General features: G+C 35.3%; 3 protein-coding genes across 3 annotated transcripts; 1 reads left to right on the top strand and 2 right to left on the bottom strand.

Moving 5' to 3' along the window:
- Nucleotides 1–8051: 8051 nt before the first annotated feature.
- LOC139862039 (chloroplast sensor kinase, chloroplastic) lies at nt 8052–11401 on the top strand. Its single transcript, XM_071850584.1, has 9 exons — nt 8052–8505; nt 8844–9005; nt 9116–9412; nt 9830–9895; nt 10016–10084; nt 10164–10256; nt 10332–10549; nt 10671–10944; nt 11064–11401. Exons 1-9 carry the CDS (start codon nt 8122–8124, stop codon nt 11319–11321), a joined length of 1821 nt encoding a protein of 606 aa, XP_071706685.1. The 5' UTR covers nt 8052–8121; the 3' UTR covers nt 11322–11401.
- A 5010-nt stretch (nt 11402–16411) lies between these two features.
- Nucleotides 16412–18820, bottom strand: LOC139862700 (uncharacterized). Its single transcript, XM_071851323.1, has 2 exons — nt 17991–18820; nt 16412–17837 (listed from the first exon to the last, which is right to left on the bottom strand). The coding sequence occupies exons 1-2, from the start codon at nt 18748–18750 to the stop codon at nt 17032–17034; spliced, it is 1566 nt and encodes a 521-aa protein (XP_071707424.1). The 5' UTR covers nt 18751–18820; the 3' UTR covers nt 16412–17031.
- A 956-nt stretch (nt 18821–19776) lies between these two features.
- LOC139861875 (uncharacterized) lies at nt 19777–22134 on the bottom strand. Its single transcript, XM_071850397.1, has 2 exons — nt 21787–22134; nt 19777–21192 (listed from the first exon to the last, which is right to left on the bottom strand). The coding sequence occupies exons 1-2, from the start codon at nt 21895–21897 to the stop codon at nt 20095–20097; spliced, it is 1209 nt and encodes a 402-aa protein (XP_071706498.1). The 5' UTR covers nt 21898–22134; the 3' UTR covers nt 19777–20094.
- Nucleotides 22135–25982: the final 3848 nt, after the last annotated feature.

Genomic DNA, 25982 nt, shown 5'->3' with positions numbered 1-25982 from the left:
GAACAAGTAAACTGGATGTGTGCTTTCCGATACCGGGATAGCAGTGGATTACACGAACCTAAATGTTTTTAGCCAAAATATTGATCCACAAATATATTTTGCAACACCAATGGTGGATCAAATCAGAAAACTTATCTAGGGTAAAAGCTAGATTGAATTTTCAAAAGATCAAATGTTTTCATAAAGATCCTATTTCCTAAAGGATCTAAATTTTTATAGTCATGTGGGACTGTAAACCGCCTTTCAAATGTGCACTTTGCTTTGGAAACCGAAAGTAAATCGGCTATTTGATTGCAAGTGTCGTTGACCTAAACCCAAGGCAACTGTGGATGACACACCCACCTTTAACCATCATTACTGTCATTGTTTATACCGCTATATCAAAATCACTGATGTACAAAATGTGATGAATAAAAAAGTGATTCATGTATGTTTTTATTTCAAGTTCTGTATTGCTTGAGGACAAGCAACGCTCAAGTGTGGGGATATTTGATAGTGTTCCAAATGAACATATATTTAGTAGCAATATCGTTCCAATATGTAAAGTTTTTAAATGTAATTTCCTTATTTTTAGTTGTAATAGTTAAATAAATAAGTGCGAAGACGAAAGACGCAAATCGCTCGAAAATGAAGATTTAAAGACAAAAAAGAAGATTTGAAAGACCAAAACGTCCAAAAAGCTCAAATGTACAAGATACAATTCAAAAGGTTCAATTTATTGATGAGAAACGTCTAAAAATGACAAGAGTACAAGTTACAAAACGTAAAGTACAAGATATTAAATTATACGAAAGGACGTTCGAAAATCCGGAACCGGGACATGAGTCAACTCTCAACGCTCGACGCAACGGACTAAAAATTACGAGCCAACTATGCACAAGAATAAAATATAATATTTAAATAATTCATAATAAGAATAATATTAAATAATAAAAAGTTGTTAATTGAGCATAGTTCAGGGGTCGTAAGTGAAAATTCAAATTGATATTTTGCCTATAAAAGGCATTGTTATTCGATGAAATGAATCATCCCTTTATCAATCAAAATCTCTCTCTCTCTCTATATATATGTAAACGTATATGTAATATATACATTATAATTTTAATTTTACTTTTAAATTTAATAATAATGATTTAGTTTTAGTTATGGTACAATTAATTTACGGGTTTTAAGTCAGAACTCTGTCCGTGCAACGCTACGCGATTAATCACCACTGTAAGCTATGTTCTTCCTTTTTAATTTAATGTCTCGTAACTAAGTTATTATTATGCTTATTTGAGCCTAAGTAATCGTGATGTTGGACTATATTAAGACGGGACTATTGGATTTTGTACCATAATTAAGGTTTGGGCAAAAGACCGACACTTGTGGAAATTGGACTATTGACTACTAATAGATGGGGGGTATTATCTAATTGAGTGACAACTCATTGGAGTCTGTCGAACCTATCTTCAAATTAATTATCCTAATAATTAATAATGATTATGGTTGTCCTATTTAGTGACGTTCATATGGAATCTATTATAATCATTTAATTAATTATTCGGGTTGGGTAATTGATTATTCAAACTGATCAAGTGGGTAAATTAATATTCATATCTAATCAAAACAGGGGTGGATTACATACAGTGATAACTGGTGTAATTGTTGACAGAAGTGATAACTGCGTCACAGTTTAAATCCTTAATTAGTTGGAATATTTGACTTCGGGTATAAGAGTAATTTGACGAGGACACTCGCACTTTATATTTATGACCGATGGACTATTATGGACAAAAACCAGATAGGTATCAAATAAACCATGACAAAGGACAATTAACCCGAGTAACAATTAATTAAAATCAAAACGTTAAACATCATGATTACGGAAGTTTAAATAAGCATAACCCTTTTATTTCATATTCTATCGCAATTTTATTTATTGTTATTTTATTTATCGTCATTTATATATTTTACGCACTTTAATTATTGTCATTTATCTTTACGCTTAAAAATATAAAATCGACAAACCGGTCATTAAACGGTAAAAAACCCCCTTTTATAATAATATTACTACTTATATATATATATATATTTATATAAATATAGTTTTATAAAAATATAGTACGTAATCACTAGCTCCCTGTGGAACGAACCGGACTTACTAAAAACTACACTACTCTACGATTAGGTACACTGCCTATAGTGTTGTAGCAAGGTTTAGGTATATCCCATCCGTAAATTAATAAAACTTGTGTCATATTTTGTAGTATTTTGTATTAAAAATAATACTATTTCGTACCCTCACGCTACATCATCAACCATTTCTAGTGGAGGAAAACATCGGTAAACGTTGGACGTTTACTTCACCAAAGCTCTAAGGGAGATTCTGTCGGAGTACAGTTAGGGACTGTGAAAGCTCATCGGTCTGGGACCAAGCTTATTGGACGTTGGACGTCATGATGGCAGATCTTGCAAGTACGAGCAGTGGAATCAAGAGTCTCAATAACCACAACTATGGTTATTGGCGGACCTGTATAGAATCCTACCTACAAGGACAGGATTTATGGGAAATAGTTACTGGCAGTGACACAACGCCTCCACCAAAAGAAAATGCCGAAGCCTTGAGAAAATGGAACATCAAGGCCGGGAAGGCTTTATTTATATTGAAGACTACAATCGAGGAGGATCTATTGGAGCACATCCGTGACGAGAAAACACCAAAGGCAGCTTGGGAAACTTTTGAAAAATTGTTTTCAAAGAAGAATGAAGCACGCCTCCAGCTCTTGGAAAATGAGCTCGCAGGTATCTCACAAGGAAGTCTATCTATTTCTCAATATTTTACCAAGGTGAAATCTATTTGTCGTGAGATATCTCAACTTGCTCCTGAAGAGAAAGTGAGTGATGCAAGGATGAAGAGAATTATCATCCATGGCTTAAGATCCGAGTATAATGGATTTATAGCCGCTGTGAGAGGATGGCCTACTCAACCATCATTAATAGAGCTGGAGAATTTATTGGCTAATCAAGAGGCATTAGCTAAGCAGATGAATGAAGTAACCATAAAAGACGGAGAAGATGCACTCTTCACAAATAAGAAGAAAGCAACATCTCGAAAACAAGAGGCGATAAAAGAAAGTAAGACATATGGGTGGAAGGGTCACCCAAAATCAAAAGGCAACGCTTCAGGGGGAGCTCAACAAGGAAGAAGAGATCATCGCCAACAATACGGGGAAAATGATAAGAGAAAGAATGGTGAATGCTTCAATTGTGGCAAGAAGGGTCATTTTGCTCGAGATTGTAGATTCCCCAGAAAGCGAACTTTTGAAGGAAATGTGGCCGCCGCAAGAGATGAGAAGAAAGAGGTCACATTCGAAGCAACCATTAATGAGGAAACATGGGATACAGAAGCAGGACTCTCCGTTGAAGCTGACATGGATGATCAAGCTCTTGCAGCAACCTTAAAATCAAAAATAAACTACAAAGATGATTGGATCATCGATTCTGGGTGCTCAAATCATATGACCAACGATGGGACGAAGCTGCAAGAAATGGAGGATTACAAAGGAAAGAGAGTCGTGTTGACAGCCAACAATTCAAGGTTGTCTATTTCTCATATTGGAAAGACAATAATTCCAAATGAAGGCGGCTCTCATAAGCTCCAACTCGAGAAGGTGTATCTTGTCCCTGGCCTAAAGAAGAATTTACTATCAGTACCACAATTGACAGCAGAAGGGAATTATGTGCTCTTTGGATCAGAAGATGTGTCCGTATTCAAGAGAGTGAAAGTGGTTGGCAATCCAATTATGCAAGGAAGAAGAATAGAGTCGGTCTATGTATTATCTGCTGAAACAGCTTATGTGGATAAGACTCGAAAGAATGAGACGGCTGATCTGTGGCATGAACGTCTTGGGCATGTGGGATACAATAAGTTAAAGGAGATGATGGTGAAACGCATAGTAAATGGGCTTCCTCAAATTGATATCCGAACAGATACAATATGTGCTGGATGTCAATTTGGCAAAGCTCATCAATTGCCATTCAAGGAGTCAGAGCATCAGTCCAAGACACCACTAGAGCTCATACACTCAGATGTCTTCGGCCCAGTGAAACAAACATCACTTGGAGGTATGAAGTATATGGTGACATTCATTGATGACTTCTCAAGGTATGTGTGGGTTTACTTCATGAAGGAGAAGTCTGAGACTTTTCTGAAGTTTAAAGAGTTCAAGAAGAAGATAGAAAGTGAGCTCAATTATAAGATTCGGTGCTTACGCACAGATAATGGAGGAGAATATTTATCAACCGAGTTCAATATCTATCTTGAGAAGCACAAGATCAGAAGGCAATTAACTTGCCCCAATACTCCACAGCAGAATGGAGTGGCAGAACGTAAGAATCGTCATCTTGCTGAAACTTGTCGAAGTATGCTTCATGGTAAGAATGTACCAGGAAGATTTTGGACCGAATGTATGAGCACGGCTTCATACGTGATTAACAGACTCCCACAAAAAAAGTTGGGATATATTTCACCGTATGAAAGATTATGGAAGATCAAGCCAAACGTCAACCATCTCAAGGTTTTTGGATGTGTATGCTACGTCTTCGTGCCAGATCATCTCCGAAGCAAATTTGATAAGAAGGCAATTCGGTGCATTTTTGTCGGTTATGATGAATCAAGAAAAGGATGGAGATGTTGTGATCCAAATACTGGAAAGTGCCATACTTCAAGAAATGTGGTATTTGATGAAGCTTCTTCATGGTGGGCACCTCAAAAGATAGAGCTTCCAGAATCTCATGAATTAGAAGAAGTCCCAGAAGAAAGAGAAGAACGTGAAGAGCACGTATTGGATCCAATTAAAGAAGGAGATGGATCGTACTCTAAGGAAACGAGTCCATGGAAAACTGGGGTACATCAATCTACATCCAAAGAGGTTCGTCCAAGCCAAATGGATGCCGAGGAGCATGTGCAAGAATTAAGGAGATCAACAAGGCCGAGACAACCTAATCCAAGGTATGCCAATGCTGCTCATGTGGATGAATCAATACCTATTGAGCCTTCTACTTATGAAGAAGCAGCGCAAAGTCAAGAATGGCAGAAAGCGATGGAAGAAGAAATTAATGCACTAAAAGAAAACCAGACATGGAGTTTAGTTCCAAAGCTAAAAGATGTAAAACCAATATCTTGTAAATGGGTTTACAAGGTGAAGACTCGATCAGATGGCTCCATTGAAAGGTATAAAGCTCGACTTGTTGCTAGAGGTTTTTCTCAACAATACGGGCTGGATTATGAAGAAACATTTAGTCCAGTGGCGAAGATCACAACAATTCGAGCTCTACTAGCTTTAGCCGCTAGCAAATCTTGGAAGCTGTGGCAGATGGATGTCAAGAACGCTTTCTTACATGGAGAACTTGACAAAGAAATTTATATGGATCAACCAAGAGGCTTTGAGAACAAGTCCCATCCCGACCATGTCTGCAAATTAAAGAAAGCACTATACGGCTTGAAGCAGACTCCAAGAGCTTGGTACGGAAAAATTGGTGAGTTTTTAGTACAAAGTGGTTTCACAGTTGCTCCTTCAGATTCTAGTTTATTTGTGAAACAAGATCGAGGAAAACTAGCCATAGTGCTAGTATATGTGGATGACTTAATCATCACGGGAGATCACTATGAGGAGATCCAAAGGACAAGAGAGAATCTGTCTATCAGATTTCATATGAAGGAGCTTGGAGAACTCAAACATTTTCTTGGACTCGAAATAGAGCAGAAAAGAGAAGGATTATTTCTGGGACAACAGAAATATGCGCGAGATCTTTTACAAAAGTACGGAATGCTTAATTGCAAACCTATCTCAACTCCGATGGATCCGAATACAAAACTACGAGCAGATGAAGGAAAATGTCTTCAAGATGTTACCATGTATCGAAAGATGGTCGGAAGTCTTATTTATCTCACAATAAGCCGGCCAGATATATCTTATGCAGTTGGAGTGGTTAGTCGATACATGAGCAATCCGAAGAAGCCTCACCTTGATGTTGTACGATGCATCTTAAGGTATGTTAAAGGCACTATTAACTTTGGTATTTTATACAAGAAAACAAAAGAATGTCACGTGACTGGATATTGTGACGCCGATTACGCTGGAGACTGTGATACACGACGGTCAACAACTGGATACATGTTTAGTCTTGGATCGGGAGTAATATCATGGTGCAGCAAGAGACAACCAACAGTATCCTTGTCAAGCACTGAAGCAGAATATCGATCGGCAGCATCAGCAACACAAGAAATTATGTGGTTGAAGCAACTAATGGAAGATCTTCATCAATCAACAGATTATCAAGTAAAGCTTTTCTGCGATAACCTATCAGCTATTCGTATAGTAGAAAATCCAGTCTTTCATGCGAGAACAAAACATATAGAAGTGCACTATCACTATGTTCGCGAGAAGATCCTTGAAGGAGAGATCAAGATGATGCCATCAAAGACAGATGAACAGGTTGCAGATATATTCACCAAGAGCCTAAGTAAACCGAAGTTTACAAAATTCAGAGAAGCACTTGGAATGGTCTGCAAGACATCGTTGGAAGAAAATTTGCATTGAGGGGGAGTGTTAAAATACAATGCAAATTTAGAATAATATGGAATTAGTATATGTATATGGGTAAAATATCTAGATATTAATATGTATATGAAAAATATCTAGATATTAAAATGTAAAGAAAAATCTAGATATTTATGTGTGTAAGAAATATCTAGATATTTATATGTATAAAAATATCTAGATATTTATATATATCCATGGAAATATCTAGTTTCTAGAAACTTTCATGGAGTAGTATAAATAAGGGTGAGAATTTCATTTGTAAGGTGTGAAGTAAGGTGTGAAATAAGAAGAGTGTGAGTTAGAGAGAGCTTATAAGTAGAGAAAAGAAAACTTATAAGTAAGTAATACTGTAATTATATTTTTGTATTAATAAAAGTGTTCTTTGTTAAGTTTCCCGGTTAAGCCCTAGTTTGTGTTTAAGTTCTTAGTGCACTTGTGTTGTTCTTATTATATGGTCGGCTCTGCCGCCTAAGTGATATATGGTCGGTTATACCGCCTGAATGATATATGGTCGACACTGTCGCCTAAATATTATTGTGCACTAAGGATTCATATAATTAAAGGCTAACCAACGTCAAAGTGTTGGTGTAGTGAGTGAGTATAACCTAGGTCCTCAATAGTGGGTGTGTTGGGCTCGTCAAAGCTTCCAACAATACATGTCACTATTGTGCTTAAAATATATGTACAGTTCAATAATCGGCACTTTAAAGTCAATATGTAACTGTTATATACTTTAAGCACGTTATTGGCTCCGAGAGTTATCATTTGAAAAATACTATAAACAATATAAAACTCTAATATTAGTTGCATTTTCAACTTCAAATATGAAAATAGGGGCGGACCTAATATATGTTAAGTGGTAGCACGAGACACCAATGAAATACGATATGTAATGGATTTTTATTTTATTTTAACTAGTGACATAATTGGATAGTGTAAATCTTTTTGAGTAACACCGTTGAAATATGTAATCTAGTAGAAAAAAATTGAATTTTTAACCAGTGACTACAATTTCTTGATGCGCCACAGTATGAAATACAAGTGCGAACACAAAGGACCAATTCAAACTTGACAATAAACTTTCAATTCTAAATACCGACTTGCTTTGAAAAGCAAATTAAATAAATGTTTAGATGTAACTTAGCCGTTTGTTTTGCTAACCTTGATAACCTTTGTCCATCATGTTAGTGGCTTCGGCGTGTTTTGGTCTAGCTCATTTGTTTTGCTCACATGTTTCTTGTGTTTGTTGATTGATAGTGATAGTTTCTTTTTCGTATCGTATTAGTTTTGTACCTTATTAATTTCCGGATCCGTTTATTTATATTATTGTTTTTTGGAAGAAGAAAAAAAAAAACGCTACTTGCAGTGTAAAAGTTTAAGGGCTCGAACTTATAATCTCAAAAACTGTAGGGACTAAACTAAACTTGTAACTTTTTAACAAATCATTACCTTTATCCCCCGACAACTGCCGCACCAGACACCCCAACCACCACTCACTCACTCAACTCCGGCAGTGTTCGACGCTCTCACAATCATGCTTCTAACCTCAATTCCTTCTCAATTTCATCATCATACTCTTCATCGTCAATTTTCTTACAAATCGATCCCCACAACAACCGCCGTTCACTGCAGTAACTCTAACGTCAAGTCAGCTCTCCGTCAAGTAAGTTTTAGTAACTGTAATAGTAGTAATGGTAATACTAACACTTGTGAAGATGACGTAGTGATGATATCATCTGCGTCCGCTGTCGCTGCCGCCATTCGTAAAGCGTCAACGTCTCCGGTTGATTTCGTGCAGAGGATTGAACAGGACGGAAAAAATAAATCAATTATGCTTCCGAGCTCTGATTTTCAGACGCTTTGCATCGAACAGCTGAATTTGTTTCGTCGTATTGTTGATCCAGACGCCATTTTATCGGTAATTTTATTTTAATTTAATTTAATTTGTAATTAAATTAAATATGTATATATGTATATGTTATGTATAATTAAATTAAATTAAATTATTATCAATGTTAAGAAATGTCAATTAGGTACTGAACTTAAGTGAGTCTACTTTGCACCAGTAGCTTAATCGACCTCGGATCACAAGTGAAATTCAACATAATTGATCATAGACTTAAATTAAAGTAATAAAATGAATATATTTCTTAATTATTGGAAAATAATTTCAATTTTAAGGCGAACGTTAGCTTGTAAACGAATAAACAATGCATGTGTAGTGTGCAGTGTGACCAATAGCATGTGAATTTTCAGGTATATGTGAGACCAGCTGGGAGTTATGTTATGGACAGACTAGAGTTGCGTCGGGCTACTGTTTATCCCGGAACTAATACTACCGATATTTTTATAATAATCGGTAATTTTAGCGTCTCAGCAGGATTACGGGCAGCTGAAGCTTCTCTTTTAAAACAACAGGTATGCGTATCATGCACATATATGTTACTACAAAATAAGATATAGTATTTTCTTTTGTTTCTGATTGTTGTTTCTTCAATTTAGGATAGATGTTAAAATTTAAATTGTAGGCAGAATTTATTCCCGAGTCCAGAGCTTTGGTTTTCCCAATGGTGAAGCATCCTTTTGTTGTTGGATTTTTGGTTGCTGAACTTCCGAAAATGGAAATAAGAAAGGAAAAGGATGATGTGAAACAAGGCTCGTTACCTGAGGAATCGTATGCTGTGTACCCATACGGAATCTCAAAATCATGGGAGATTCAAACTTTTGTTGATAAAACATCGGAATTTCACAATTTTTCTGCTGAACAGAGATTGAATGCGATAAATATATCCCGCTCTGTTGCTATGGCATATGTTATGGATCAGGTAAATGACCAGTTTCCTCTCGTTGGAACTTTTGGTTTAGCTTTTTATAATTCTTGGTGGGTAACTGATATTGTGTAATATGATTACTGACAGCTGTAAGTTAGTGCGTAATTTTTAAGACCAAATGTTTTAAGAGATATATAGAAAATCAGAAAAATAGAAGTCTTTTGTGATGAATGAGAGACATTATGAAAATGTGAGTATAAGCCTCTTGAAAGGTTGAAATAAAGAGTTAGTTGGTAATTTTAGTTTACTGTTACATAATTGTAGCTATTTAAAAAACTGATTATTTGACCAATAATATAACAGGCGATCAAAAGAAATTTTGTGCATGTGGACTTTAATAAATTTTCCTTGTTAAATATCAAAAACTCTAGATAGTGAGTAATGTGTTCATGTTTTTTTTTTTTTTTGCAGAAAGCAATGTTACTCCAGCAATCTTCATGGCAAAGCAACGTTAGGATGAACAATCTGGTTGAGCAAGTAAGATTCTATTCCCAAATTCCAGATTCTCAACAATAAATTTGTAATTGCTTACGCTTCCTATTTCTGGATGTAGAACTTTGTGGTTAATATAATGACTATATGTTTGTCTATCTACAGATTCGTGGCCCACTTTCTAGCATCCGTACTCTAAGCAAGATGTTATCAGTCAATATCAAGAAAAACGAGGTGTGTGCCTAAATGTTTAGCTATTCGCTCAAGTTTTCTTGGAAGTTAACTGTTGTGATTATTGGAATTGTTATGATAGGTTTCATATGATATTGTTGAGGACATAATGGTATTAGGGGATCATATGAGAGAAACTCTTCAACAACTTCAAGATGCTGTACACGTGACTAAGGTTTTCTCTCGCACAACAACATATTTATATGTTTATTGGTTTATTAATTTCTTGATATTATTTCATTTCTTTCAGACTAATATAGTTCGATACAATGAAGAAAACCTGATGAGGATAAACGAGTCAACTCATGAGTCAGTAAGGTCTCAGTTATCCAATGCTTTCTCAAAAGACACTTCTACTGCCAAGGGCCGTGAATATGGTGGGCCCTTCTCTCTTACTCCTAAAAACAAGGATTTGGAATTGTCCATGCCCCCTTTGGCTCTCGCTCCTCTGTTAAATCAAAACGTCAGGTCAGATTTCCATGTTGTTAAAATGATATTATATTCATCATTTTTTTTTTTAAAAAAAAGTAGGCCAGTTATATACATTTACAACACAGTTTTTTTTTTTTATATTTTGCATATCTAATAGGCCGTGTAATGCTTCTGAAATACTATCTGATCTGGTGGATGCACTCGAACCCTTGGCTCATAAGCAGCAACGTATAATACAAATATGTGAACTTCCCGAAACGCTTGACGTTGCTGTTGAAGAACCCGCTCTTCGCCAGGCTTTAAGCAATTTAATCGAGGGTGCTTTATTGCGTACGAATGTTGGAGGAATGGTTGAGATTGTGTCCACCTCAGCTCCAGCTGGCGGTGCTCTAATTATAATCGACGATGATGGACCTGACATGCACTACATGGTGCGTTAACTTTCATCATCTATTCTTATAATTGACGATGATGAACCCCTGGCTCTTATTATAAGTGTGTAATTTTAATGGTCGATGCAAACAAGTAACATAATATTTATTTTCTGCAGACACAAATGCATTCTCTGACACCATTTGGAGCAGATTCTTTATCAAAAGGAGTACTCGAAGACAACATGACGTGGAACTTCATAGCAGGGTTAACTGTTGCCCGCGAGATATTAGAAAATTACGGTTGTGTCCTTAGAGTGATTTCTCCTCGGTGCATGGATGCAGCAGTTGGAGCTGGTGGGACCCGTGTAGAAATATGGCTCCCCTCTTTCTCTTCTTCGTCGGATGGTTTAGACGACCCTGCCCAGGCGGCATAGAGTTGACAATGTGCGTGCATTTCTCAAAACGCCGCCAATGTAGGCTCGTAACAAGATTATATTAAGCGCCAAGCACTATATATATATACATACATACATTACATGCTTGTTGTAATTTGTATAGATTATTCATGCAGCTTCATTAGGTTAGTTGTTATTTCCCAATTTGAAAAGGGAATTGTAAATAGCAAGCTAGATCTGTAGCAAAATTATCAGCGAAGCTGCATTTAGCATTTTATGTGATCAGATGTAACACTATAATAGCGGTTCATTTATATGATTGTATACTATGCAGTTAATGTGTTTAAGTAAATTTGATTACCGGATTTGAATGAATAATTTTATTCCTTAGGATTATACATCTTGTAACTAAATTTGTACTGCATGTACGTTCTATATTGAATCTGGCTAAAATATATCAGAAAAAATATAAAATTACGTAAGGTATTTGGTAAAAAAAATTAAAAAAAATTACAAACAATGTTAATAAGAAATAAAGAAATTTTTGTGTTCTTCTATTTTTATTGATAAGTTTTAAAGTGAATTTTTGTATAAAATTTAACAAAACTACAAATTTGAATCGCTTACAAACATTTTTTTCTTTGATCTTTGTAATTCTTGGGGTGTAAGGCTGTATGCTGATCCGGTGACCCCTTTTCGAAGGGTGTTTAGAATGCGCATAGGTATATACCTTAAAAGTTGACCAACGGCAATGACAATAAACAAATACTATTTAACCGTTATCTGTCCTTTATATATGATTCAACTTCAGTTTATCCAACTAAATTTCGTATTTTGCCTGCAAAAAAAAGATTATTCAACTAAATTAATATTAAATTAATACGAGTAATTTATTTGCTTGATGTAATGTCTTGAAACCCTCATTATTATTAATATTAATTATATTTTTTTTTTTTTTTTTTTTTTTTGAAAAGCAAGAAATTTTATTTATATAATGGAAAGTTACAAGCCCTATAAATTCTATACAATATGATGATAACGGAAAAAAGCAAATGCCGCCTTCATGAATAAATCACACATTTTGACACCGCGGAACTTGAGGATTCAAGTAGGATAGAATTAACCGAACAGTACCGAACTTTCGGTGACAAAGTTGATTAATACTATCCGTTTAACCAAGTGACAAAATGCAAAGACCTATCCATGGAGAAGCATGAGTACAAAAGGACTATTTAGGACGTGAAGTAAATTAGCCAATGCCCGTTCTTTGTTGATCCGAGGTGTATGATGATGGGTTGATGAGCCATTGATGCCAATCGATTATAGACTTCTTTGCTCTTTTGGAGATCCAAGCGTAAGATTGTGATTGGATTTCGGTTAAAATTGTAGCAACACACCATTCCTTTTTGCTAAAGACATTAAGATTCCTATGTTTCCAAATAATGTATGTGGATGCCCATTTAGTGGCTTGCCATATGTATGAACCGGATTTCGACGTAGGGAACGGTTGCTCCGAGATGGTAATGTCGGTAAAGGTGGTGAGGGTGTTAGAAGGAAGGTTCCACCATTTTAGTATAGATAGCCATACACTTGATGTTTTCGGACAAAGAAAAAGAATGTGTTCAATGGTTTCGACGTGTGAGTTGCATAATGGGCAAAGAATCGAATTAAGGTCAACATTACGTTTGTCTAGTTCAATGCGAGTGGGAATTCTACCATAAATTAATCTCCAGATAAATATGTTAATTTTTTGGGGTAAAAGTTTGTTTTTCGGAGTTTTGAAGGTGTGTTGTGGAGTGGCGAGTATGGTGTTGTCGAGGATAGAAGCAAGTTTCTTTGTTGTGAAGATACCATCGTTATCTAAGGCCCACTTCCAAGTGTCAGGTTTATCAGTTAAATTAATGGAGGCAATAAGATTGTTGAGTTCCGTTAATTCGTTGAGGGTACGTCCATATGGGTTTCTCGACCAATTCCATAATCCGGTGGAAGTAGAGTTTTGTGACGTGATACGATCGGCAACCAGAGCTTGTTTGTTGCTTTCAAGCATGTATAGTCTTCTAAATTGATTGCTGAATTTTTCGGAACCACACCAAGTGTCATGCCAAAATTTGGTGTCGGTTCCGTTTCCAATGCATTTGGTGATAGACTTGGTGAAGTTTGTCCCGAGGTTGTCCGCGATATTACCCGCCTTGATAATTTCATTCCAAATTGTGCTACCTGAAACATTTCTAGATAAATCATTAGCGCAAACCCCCCCCCACCCGGACCGTAAATGCTAGATATTATTTTAACCCAGAGAGCATCTTTTTCGTTATGGAATCTCCACCACCATTTGGAAAGTAGGGAGATGTTTTTGCAAGATAATGAACCAATGTTTAAACCACCCTTATCATAAGGTAAAAGAATGTGTTCCCATTTGATCCAATTAATTTTTTTGTCCGCTTCGGACCCACCCCAAAAGAATTTGCGTCTTTTTGTTTCGAGTAAATTGATGATGTTGCAAGGGGCATGGAATAAGGAGAAGTAGTAAAGAGGGATACTAGATAATACGGATTTGATTAAGGTTAGTCGTCCGCCAAAAGAGATTGATTTTGCTTTCCAGTCAGAGAGTCTTTTGTCAAACTTCTCAATGATTGGTTTCCAAGACGAGGCTTTTGTAGTGAGGGTGCCGATGGGAAGTCCGAGGTAAGTGAAAGGAGTTGTGCCGGCCGTACAATTTATGTAGCAAGCCATAGCATCAACTTCATTTTGTGCAACACCAATTCCGTATAAATTACTTTTTTTGAGATTAACTTTTAGGCCCGATATGTTTTCAAAGCATTTGAGTAATTTGGACACGTTTTTAGCGTTCCGTTTACTCCATTCACCAAAGAAGATTGTGTCGTCCGCATACTGGAGATGGGATAACACAATCTTATCATGCCCGACACAAATCCCTCGTAATTGGTCGTTTGCTATAGCACGCTTAGTGAGGATGTTTAGACCTTCGGCCGCGATGATGAAAAGGAAGGGAGAGATAGGGTCGCCTTGGCGAATTCCTCTTTCAGGAGAGAATTCCGCCGTCGGGGAACCATTGATAAGGATGGAAATGGAGGAAGAGGAAAGACATGCATGGATGAAACTGATCCATTTGCGTCCGAATCCCATACATGCCATGGTCTCGAAAAGAAAATCCCATTCGATGCAGTCGAATGCCTTTTCGAAGTCCACTTTGAATATGAGGCCTTTTTGCTTTTTTCTTTTAAGTTCATCGATAATTTCGTTTGCAATTAGAACGCTATCGAGGATGTTACGACCTTTTAGAAATGCGGTTTGTTCAACACCGATTATTTTATGGATAACTTTTGAAAGACGGTTAGCGAGAATCTTGGTGAGGATTTTATAGTAACTTCCGATTAAGCATATGGGTCGATATTCGTTAAAGCCAATAGGGTTGGATTTTTTAGGTATTAGCGTGAAGAAAGATGCATTGCATCCCCTAGATATTTCGGATTTGAGCCAAAACCAATCTAGGGCCCTAATGAGGTCTTCTTTAACTAACCACCAGTATTTTTTGAAGAATTTCATGTTAAAACCGTCCGGTCCAGGCGCCTTGGAGCTTTCGCAATCATTAAGGGCATCCCAGATCTCTTTTTCTGAGAATTGGGATTCGAGGATTAGATTATCTTCTTGCGAAATGTAGATGCGGTCAGGTTCATTTTCGAATGGGCAAGACCCTTTACGTGGTTTGGAGCGGAAAAGTGATTCAAAGTATTTAAGTGCCTCGTTTTTTATTGTGTTAGGTTCTTCGGACCATGTACCATTTAGGGATATGCCACGGATATTGTTTTTGTTAACTCTTCTTTTAATGTAATTATGAAAGTATTTAGAGTTTTCATCGCCCTCGAGGTTCCATTTGATTCGGGCTTTCTGTTTGAACATGTTAGATTTCTGTTTTTCTTTTACTATGTGTTGCATTCTGTTATTAATCCATTTGTCCTTTTCGAGATCTGTTAAGGGCCTAATTTCCGCAAGTTTCTCAAAATCATTAGAAGCATCGAGGTGTGTTTTAATTTCATTGTCTAGATTATTTAGTTGTGCGCTTAGTTTTTTTAGTTCAAATTTGACGTTTTTTTGTTTGTTTCGGAGGATACAGTCAGGGCGGTTTCCGCTTACGGGTTGTGACCATGTAGATTTTATGATGTCGTCTGCATTTTTTAATTTCAACCAGGTATTAAAAACACGAGTGGGTTTAGGGCCAAAGTCTACGATAGAGTTTTTAAGAATAATAGGACAATGGTCGGAAAGGTCACGGTCGAGTGATTTTGAGGAGATATTCGGCCAAAGTTTTAAGATGGACTCAGACACCAAGAAACGGTCAAGTTTACTGAATTTCATTGTCTTGAGACACAAGCGGGTGTATTTCTTACCTCCAAGTGGAATATCGATAAGGTTAGAGTTATCAATGAATTTATTAAAATTGTCGGCCCAGGATTGCTTGAAGAAACAGTTTAGGCGTTCAGATTTGGATCGAACTTCATTGAAATCACCAAAGATGATGTGAGGAATATCAATGGAATCAACAAGTCTTGAGAGTTCATCCCAAAATACAAGTTTTTTCCTGTGTGAATGGGGCCCGTAAACATTAATGATTACCATGTCTGAGGCATATCCAGACCACTTTCCTTTGATAGCAATGAAAAATTCACCTTCAATTGCACTTTCAAATGTAAAAGTGGAGGAGTCCCAGATCAATAGTAGACCACCCGAGGCCCCGATAGCGTCTTTTTGAACAAAATTGAAGTGGGAATTATACCAAAAGGAGTCAATAAGTGAATCAGGAGATTGTCCACATTTTGTTTCTTGTAGACCTAAGATGATAGGGCAGTTTGAGTTGCATATTTTTTTAAGCCAATTAATTTTACCCGTTACCCCTACTCCCCGAATATTAAGAGAAATACAAGCCATTAGAAAACTTACAAAGAACGAGATGATGAAGGAGGGTGCTAATGTTCCGCATTCCATCGGATTCCGATACCTGTACCAAATTCATTTGTACTTGTGCTGCTTCCAGATGCATTTTTTGAGCCCGATTTTTTGGGAATATTCAGTGTAGAGTTGGGATTAGATGTCGAGCTACATATGCGGTTAAGTTGACCGAATTTCAGTTTTTGTCCGCTACGTGCACAATGTTTAATATATAGGAATTTGGATTGCGGTGCTTTTCTACTCGGTTCAGCTAGCGTAGAATGGTGAGGCGGTTTTGGTTGATTCCGTGCGATTTTTTTGAATTCAAGGTCGCTAGTTCGATGACTTTTCTTTTTTTCTTTCTTCGCATGCAAACGTTTCTTCTTTTCGTTAGATCGAATCTCGGCTAGTGTTGGATTAGAAGTCACATTGTCGTCAATATTAATTGGACAATCATGAGTGGATGAAGGGATCCCTGAGGAGCTGTCTGTATCAGCCTTATTTGACACATCACAGCTTCCATCAAAGTTAGAATTAGAAGGATTGGTTTCGTGGTTTGGTTGGGTTAAAGGGACGGGTTCGTTATGAGGTGGGTTAGGAGAAGATAGGTTTATTGGGTTTGTTATAGGAGCATGGAGATCGATATTGGGCTTAGCGGAGTTCAAGGATTGTAGGTTATACATAATCTGAATTGGGCTAATAGGTATGGATGGAGGTGTAGTCTCGTTTAGAGGATTGGGGTTGGGTTCAGATGTCGAGTTGTGTAAATCATGGGATGTATGGGGACTGTTCTGATTACCGCTTATAGGGGACGATAAGTTATCATCACCTGTGTCCGTTTCCGAAACATGATCATAATCTGATGAAACAACATGTTCATTATTACCATTATCTTTAGGCTCAGAGTTCGAATTAGTGTCATCAAGATTTTTTGGAAACTTGCAGGCAGCAAATCTCTTCGAGTTAGACAAAGACGACCCATCCGAAGGTGGTATATTTTCGGTGCCAGAATTGTTGTCGCTAGTGCCGTTGGTATTGAACATGTTTTTTGGCGATTTTTGTGTCGCATAACCTTCAAATATTTGGTTACCATCCATGAGGGATTCTTCGTCCGAAGCATAATCATCAGATAGTACATCATCATCCCAAACTGATGATTCGTTATCCATGGAGTTAAACTCAATCGTAGGTTCGTTGATTTCAGAAACAAAAGCATATGTAGATGTAGACCCGTGATTGATAAGGGCACGACCGTAAATGGGTTCAAGTGATCTAGTAATGATGAGAACCTTTCCTGAAGATAAATCTTGTGAACTTTCTCATCAATGGAACAATTTTTTTGTTCAATTATTTCACCCCATTCTTTAGCAATGTCATTGAACGTTGATTCAAACCAACATGTAAACGGTACCCCTTTGATTTCAACCCAAACTAAACGCCCAGGATAGGAGTATTCATCAGGATCCCAAGGTTGGATGTCATCAAACCAATTCCCCAAGGGGTTCCTATTTTCGTTCAGTTTGCTAGTGTTTAAAACATCGAGAGCCAATTTTTTGTCATCAAAGATAAGCATAACATCACGACCACCTAGGTATTTAGGCTCAAATCCTATAAGATTTTCCGATTTACAGATTTCATCAAAATACATAAGGTGATCAATGTTTTTGATCACCCCAACAAGAGCATGACCAAGTAAATCATTGAGCTTTTCGTCTTGCAATACGTTAATCTCTATAGTTTTAAGATAGTTATTAGTTATACCTGAGCTTTTGTTCGATTCATTTTGAGCCTGAGGGGCAGTGACTTCGGAGAATTTGCGATCATCAGTGAACTTGTTTGTTGGCGGATGATTATTCTGACACGGTTTGTTCACAGGAGGATGAGTATTGGACACGTTGTGCAATTTTCTGTCATGAGCTTTGTAAACTACAAGAAGCATACCATCAACAACAATCATATTGAGTTTCCTCACCATCGAATCAACAAGATGTTCCGGAATGTTCCTGTATCGGACGAAACCGAAGCGTTTTCCATTTTTTAACGTTTTCTTTGGGATGTAAACTTCGGTGATATCCCCAAATTGTTTGAACAGACCCCATAGTTTTACAGAATTCCAGGAGTCGGGAAAGTTGAAAAAAAGGAAAGATATGATGTTTTTTGGTTCAGGTTTATCACGAGAATGCTGGTTGGAATTAGATCCGTATTGCTTGATCAGGTTTTTTGCATTCTCATGGGATTTGAATCGTTGGTAGATGTTGTTAGATGAGGTGTTGAATCTGGCGGCTGTGGGAATATTAGGGTTCCTGATAGATTGGTTCAGATCGGGGAATTCATCAGGCTTAGGGACTTGATTAATCGAAGGTTGGACAGTCTCGTTGCTATTATTCCGATCAATTTTAACCCATACCCCAACATTGTCTGGTTTATATTTGATGTGATTGATTATGTTGGGTTTAGGGTGAATCGACTTTTTGGATGTAGAGTGATGTGGTGTAAACGGTGAAACAGGTATTGAGAACATGATGGTTGAAGCAATCAAATTAAAATAACGATTAGAATAGAGAAAACTGGTAGCCGGAAGTTTACCGGAGAAGAGGACGTATAATCCGGAGTGTATCATCTCTTACAAATTTATCGTTTCCTTATTCTTCCTGTCATATTTAAAAGCATTACACATGTATACGTGTGCCAGTTGTTTAACTAACATTAGTTTCGGTTAACCCAAAGAAACATACAAAGTGGTTTTTAATTAAACAATTTTTAAGCAATAGCGATGCTTTTATGCCTAAGTATTAGTTTGACTTCATCTTCCATCTAGCTTTGATCAATTCAAACTATAATTGGTCTTTATACTTTAAACTTATGAATTAGATTAGATTAAAGAATTTTTCTTTAATATACCTTCACGACAACTCACAGACTACAGTTAGAAAAATTATAAATTACGGAGTAATTCTTTTGAAATTGTACTAATAAAATAATAGTCTAGACATGGGACTCATTTGAGCAACAACATACTATTTATTCTTTTGTTTTTAATATTATTACGTGGCGAATTTAAGAATTTTTTTTGACAGTTCTTGGAATAATTATTATTATTATTGAATTACTAATAGAGTTAAAATATCTTAGAATAATTGGCTCTTGAAGCCGTTGTAGACTGTTGTATCTTGTTCTTTTACCTCTAGTTACTTGCTAAGAGGTTATTTATAAATAGTTGTTCGCCGTTCAAATAAAAAAAACAAACAAAACATTAGTGTAGATTATCAAGATTCTAAAATATCTATCGAGTATCATGTTTAACATGAACTATATAAACAAAAGGACAAACATGCTTGTACTGCTGCAACATGAAACGCCAATTATTTTGGTAAACAGGCAAACACACATCTTCACTCATAAAAATCATGTGTCACCAAATGTCACAAATATTACAAACCTAGTTCTTGTACTCTAAATGCAACCAAACTTTATTTATGGTAATAAAACACAACCAAGTCTAAAACAACATTAGCAGATTACCACTTCAAAGATAGGCAAGAACTCGTTAAAAAGAACGCGATTTCATTAAAGATGAAAAAAAGTTAGTCTCGATCCAAAATTCCCTAATGCATTATCTAAAAGGATGTGTGCGTCAATGGCTAACAATAAACAATCGAGCCATCGAAGCACACAACCTCCCCAAACTAACAAACAAATGGAAACAGAGACTATTTACATTATCACCTCATACCATATCATGTATTCGTCTCGCTCTATAACCATCTTCGTAAGCATTTACAATGTTAAAAACTTTACGGGGTTCGTGTGTAAAGTTTAAAGTTACAAACTTTATAGTCATTCAGGTTCAAACTAGCGTTCAAGTTCAGCCACTTTCTCTTACGCAGTTCCCAGGCAAAAGAAACCGATAATCATTTGCATTTTCAAGAAGATATGCAGGAAGATGAACAGCCGAATACGAATGTGGAATGGGGCCCATTTTCCCGATAATTTCCTTAAATGTATATTCTTCTGGTATCATATCGAAAAGATCCGACCCTTTGCATATAACTTTCTGAACCCTATCAGGGTTCAAAAACTTGTTGAACCTTACTCTATCATTATGACTATAAGCTTTCATTTTAAATATAAAATCATTTATACGGCGAAAACAAAAGCTACAATGCCACCCTGCATCCGCCAATATAACATCCGATTGACGAAAATGAGCGTACGTCGTTTCTCCTGATTTATATCGATGAACTGACGCCCTCCAACTATGATTATCCAAAAAAAACTCAAACGAATATAAATAATTTTTTAACCGAAGATGAAGAACTTGAGGTATATCATCACACCATCTCAAAAGATTAATCGTATGTCTACTTGGAATCTCATCAACATCCGACATGATTAACAAATCATCATCTTCAATCCCCGCTTTTTTCAAAAGATAATCCAATGCTAATCGTTGATAAGCTTCTTCAACAAACGGGTTTTCGCCTTTTTTAAATCTTCCCGGGATCATCCCATAAGTTAACCTATTCTCCACAAATTTAAACTCATCACGATGGCCCGAAAACACTAGAGGTTTAGGAACACCAGAAAACGTCGAGTTTGATTCAAGGAGTACAAATTCAGTAATGTAAGGGTATAATTCATGCCATCTTATTTTAAGGAGATCAACTTCATTACTAAATAAAACGGCATCAAAAACCCGTCTTGGGAACTCGCGAGTTCTCCATCCATGAAGCTTACAAAGATTCTCCATTGATACGTTTTCGTGATAATAATGTGGGATTTCGTGAAACGGTTTTGGTGGTGATTCCCATAACGGTCGTAAAAAGTAGGATATTTTTTGACCATGTACGTATAATCCAAAGATAACGGTTGGGACTAATACGAATAGAAATATTAGCATTTTTAAATCCAAACCACGAAGAATGCACCTCACTCTTGATATAGTAGAAGATTTCCCTGAATCCTGCAAATCAAAGAACAACATTTTTATTAATCTTCCACATAATATGCACACAATAGGATATAAATCTTTATAATTTGTATAGTAAGTGTACAAATATCTTCAAAAATCATTCAAGTGTAACAACCATATATGTGAGAGTATGTTGTTATCTATATAATATGACCTTGTTGTTCAAAATTAAGATTATCTGATATCAAAGATTAAAACTTGTAAACAATAATCCATAAGTATTAACTCTTCAATAATTGGAAGTTAAAGCCCAAATATTTGGGTGAATATTGAAGTTTGAGTTCCTAATCAGAATTTTAGGATACCATATCATTAAAACTTACAAATTGCCATAAACATTAAAAAAAAAAAATCCCCTAAATCCAATAATTTGCTTAAAACAAAATTTATATAATACCTAACTCAAAACCCAATTAAACAATTTTTAATTTTTAATATTAACTAAATATTCATTTAAGGCCCTGTTCAGCAAAAGCAAAATAATTAAAGCTAATTACCAGAATGCAATAAACAGTTAATGAATTAAGTTATTAAATCAGATCAAACAAATGATGAAATTGATCATATTTAATAATTAATAATTACCTCATCGCAAAAATCACCGCAAATATCATCAGTTTTCTTAGAACAATAACGAGATCCCCCTTCAGCAATCAAATAAACTTTATCCATAAATTTTGATAAATTGAACGCCATTTAAACCCTAATTTCACAACCAAATTGGAAACCCTAACCCCTTTTCACCTTCTAAAAAAATGAAAAAATTTTGATTTCAAAGAAAGATTAAAATTTGATCACAATTAGGAAACCCCAGATCGTTGCGATTCAGTTACGATGAAATTGAAGGATTAAAGTTGGAGAATTGCAATAAAATCAAGTGGAGGGTTATTGTTTGTTTATGTGTAAATTGAATGAGAATATGAATATGAATATGAATATGAATATGAATATGAATATACACTTTTTTGAATGTATAAGATATCTAAACGGTGGTGTATTTATATTGAACTCAATTAGGAATATTAGCTGGAAATTGACCAAATTGACCTCATTATTCAGGTTTACCTGTTCTTTTCGGATATAACAAATCACTTCACTTTTTATATTAAATTCAAATTTATTTTATATTTGTTAACATGAATTAAAGTACTCGGTATAATAATATTTATACTCGTATTATTTTTAACATTGTTAATTATTAATATAAATATTAGTATCAATATCAATGATCAAAACGGCAACTAAACAAAGTGTTGTTTGACAATGTCTGTATTTTGTGTCAAATTGGTATGGTGTCAATTGACAAAGGTTTAAAGCATTAGCTAAATCAATCCAATTATTGAACTTTTCTAATACGGAGTAACAGTTTTGTTATGAATGATAGATCCTTAGGATTATTCCTAACCCTGACTGTGATGTCAGAGTCGGATTATGCATTTTTTGATGAAAAAATGGATTTTTGACTGTGACTGTATTTGACCCCCGTTAACCCAAAATGTCAAGTTTTTGTGTCAAATATTTGAAGTGTGATATGATAAAATCTGATTGGGAATTGGGGTGAAAAAATAAATTAATTATAAAAATATATTAATATTAAAATCACAAAATCCATTCATTGGCTGCTTCAACTTTTAACCCTTCCGTCAAGATTTTAACCCTCGCTGGTTTCCGTCAAAAAGTGACGCTGGGTTAACCGGCGTCAGCTAGGGATGACAATGGATACCCGATTCAGTGGATATCCATCCGATCCACCCGATTATTCGTGGATATGGACGATCTAAATGGATATGGATATGGATGTGGATGAAAAAATTTCATCCATGAATGAACCCGCTTTCACCCGAAATAACTTAATATATAAATTTATCACTCAAATTAGTATCATTTATGTAGTGATATTTCATTAATTATATTCATATTCATCTTTCTTTATATTTTTCTCTAAAAATATAACTTTCTTCTTATATTTTATTTTGTTTAAATAATCAAATGTATTTATCGTACTTTGGTGGTTCAAATGTGATTCCATGTAACTAAAAGTAAGCAACTTACATGTCGATATCTTTACATGTTTAATAGGTTATCTATTGAATATTTGTTATATAGATTAGTAAAATGTGACTTTCGGTCGCATAAACTATTAAAAATATTACTTTTGATCGTATATAGTGAACCACCGCTTATAATTGTTAAAAATAAAATAAATTTAAACGGATATGGATAATTATCCATTAACCCGCTTCACCCGACGGATATGGATATGGATGGATGAAAAGTAAAAAAAATAAATGGATATGGATATGGATACGGCCTCACCCGATCCATATCTGATTCATTGTCATCCCTAGCGTCAGCCACCGTCAACCGTGACATCCCATCTCACGCCGGCGATTTGACGTTGGGTTATGTTCAGTCTAAACCATTAATATTTAGTAATAGATTACTAAATATACTTTAACACATTATATTGTACAATACCTAAAACATTTTAGTAGTATATGATTAAAATTAGTTGCATAATGATCGCCTCTCTTTTGCTAACATGTGCTCCTATTATTATATATATTTTTTAAACGTAACGAAATTTTTTATAAAACGAAATGTTTTGAATTTCTTTTATCGAAAACATGTGCCCCTATGACACATGTTAAAGAACAATAATTAATTTTAAAATTTCATTTTAAAACTAAAATTGCAATAAACACATATTTTATTATAGAAACTTTCATATTTAATAAAAGCATTTTAACTTATTTATAGAATATTCACTTTAATAAATTGTTGTTAATATGTGTTTGTGAGGATATCTTGTAGTAAAATCCTTATAATAAATGGACTCAATAGTAAAGCTTATTTGGATTGAGTTATATTATTGAATAATTAGAGTACAAAAGAATGAAATTATTAGGTTGTCAAAGAAAAAGATGAAATTTCCAAACAAATAAAGCCAAAATTAAATAACCCATTAGGAATAAAGATCAGATCATCAAGTAAGTTCTTCGATTAATTCAATTAACCAACACCATTCAAAACATTAAAACTCACGACCTGGAGTAATATTGTTAATACGGGTGGGAATTCTTTATCTACTAATTCTACCTTGAGTAATATTGTTAAAGTAGGGTTCGAGATTGATAATGCGGGTGTCGAGTTTACAAATTCTTTTGCGAGGGTGATTGGAAATGGCAATAACACAAAATTTTGGGAAGATATTTGGTTAAAGGACAAACAGCTCAAGGATGTTTTCAAGAGATTGGTGCGGCTCGAATCTTACCCCCATGTCTCGGTCTCTAACCGTATCCAATACATGGATGGTTCGATAGTTTGTTCGTGGGAATGGTCTCGCTCGATTACGGGGCGTACAAAGGACGAGTTGGATAATTTAATATTATTGCTTTCATCCATCATAATGTTTCCGGATAAAGAAGACTCTTTTTCATGGAAGTTAAGTGGTCGCGGTTCTTTTTCTACAAAAAAATTAACAAAGCATATTATGGAAAAAGTCTATCCTTTAAGTGATGCAAACTCGGTGACTATGAAAAATAATCTTGTTCCAAAAAAAGTCGAAGTTTTTGTTTGGAGAGCTAAGCATGAAAGATTGTCTGTTTTGTTCGAACTTGACAAACGGGGTATCGATCTACATTCCGTTTTATGCCCTCTTTGTGGTGGTGATATAGAATCGGTGAAGCATTCCCTTTTGTCGTGTTCACATGTTCGAGTTATATGGGAAAAAGTTCGAGATTGGTGTAGTTTTGATTCGGCTAATCTATCTTTTGACAACCTCCTTCGCGTTTTTGTTCTTTCGAATTGTTCTGAATTGGGTGGTCAATTATGGCAAGCAGTTGAATGGATTTGCGGTTATCTTATTTGGAAGAATCGAAACCAAAAAGTTTTTAAGAAGATTTCGTGGACTCCTCCAAATGCACTTAGTGAAATTCAAGTTTTGAGCTATGATTGGGTCGCGAAGTGTTGAAGAAAAGAAAAATCGAATGGCATGATTGGCTCCATAATCCAAGTTCATTACTTGTGTAATTAGTATTTTATGGTGTGTGTTTCTTCATGTGTAATTTAGTTTAGTTGGCGTAGGATTCTAGCTCGATATCTCTACGTTTAGTGCGTTGTAATCTTTGTTGTACCTCGCGTTTTTTTCTCGAGTTATATAATATATTGCTTTTCAAAAAAAAAAAACTCACGACTTCACTTTTGTGCACAATCTATAGTTTCTATTAAAATCCTATAATGATGATGTCATTATTAGGCTAATTCCTTTGTTAAAAAAATTAAAAAAAAAAATCTAAGCCATTTTGATGATGTCATTAACATTATTTAAATATTTTATTTATTTATTTAAGGTTTTTATCATATATACCCTTCTTAACTTTAATAATAACATTTTTACCCACTTAAATATGATTATATCATATGAGTCCATTTAAACATATAAACTCATCATATTTACCATTTATTGAATATTAATGTGATACGTCTTTATGCCCTATTTTTTTAGCGGCAACTATTCATGTTTGCTTTTTTTCTTCTATGAGCTATGTACTATGACATTAACTACCATAATCGATACACGCTAATCATCTAATTCTCCTCAATTATATAAAACTATTATAAGGTGAGAATACATAATGTGATCACTATTAGTCATCTTTACATAATGTGATCACTATTAGTTATCTTTATATATCTTTAGCTGACTGTAATTATTTTTTTACTGTTGTTAATTTCTCTTAATTGATAGCCCACGAATACTATAAATCACGTTTCGTCAA

The sequence above is a fragment of the Rutidosis leptorrhynchoides genome, chromosome 8, assembly GCF_046630445.1.
Source record: "Rutidosis leptorrhynchoides isolate AG116_Rl617_1_P2 chromosome 8, CSIRO_AGI_Rlap_v1, whole genome shotgun sequence".
Taxonomy (NCBI): Eukaryota; Viridiplantae; Streptophyta; class Magnoliopsida; order Asterales; family Asteraceae; genus Rutidosis; species Rutidosis leptorrhynchoides.
This window is presented reverse-complemented; position numbering and strand designations above follow the sequence as displayed.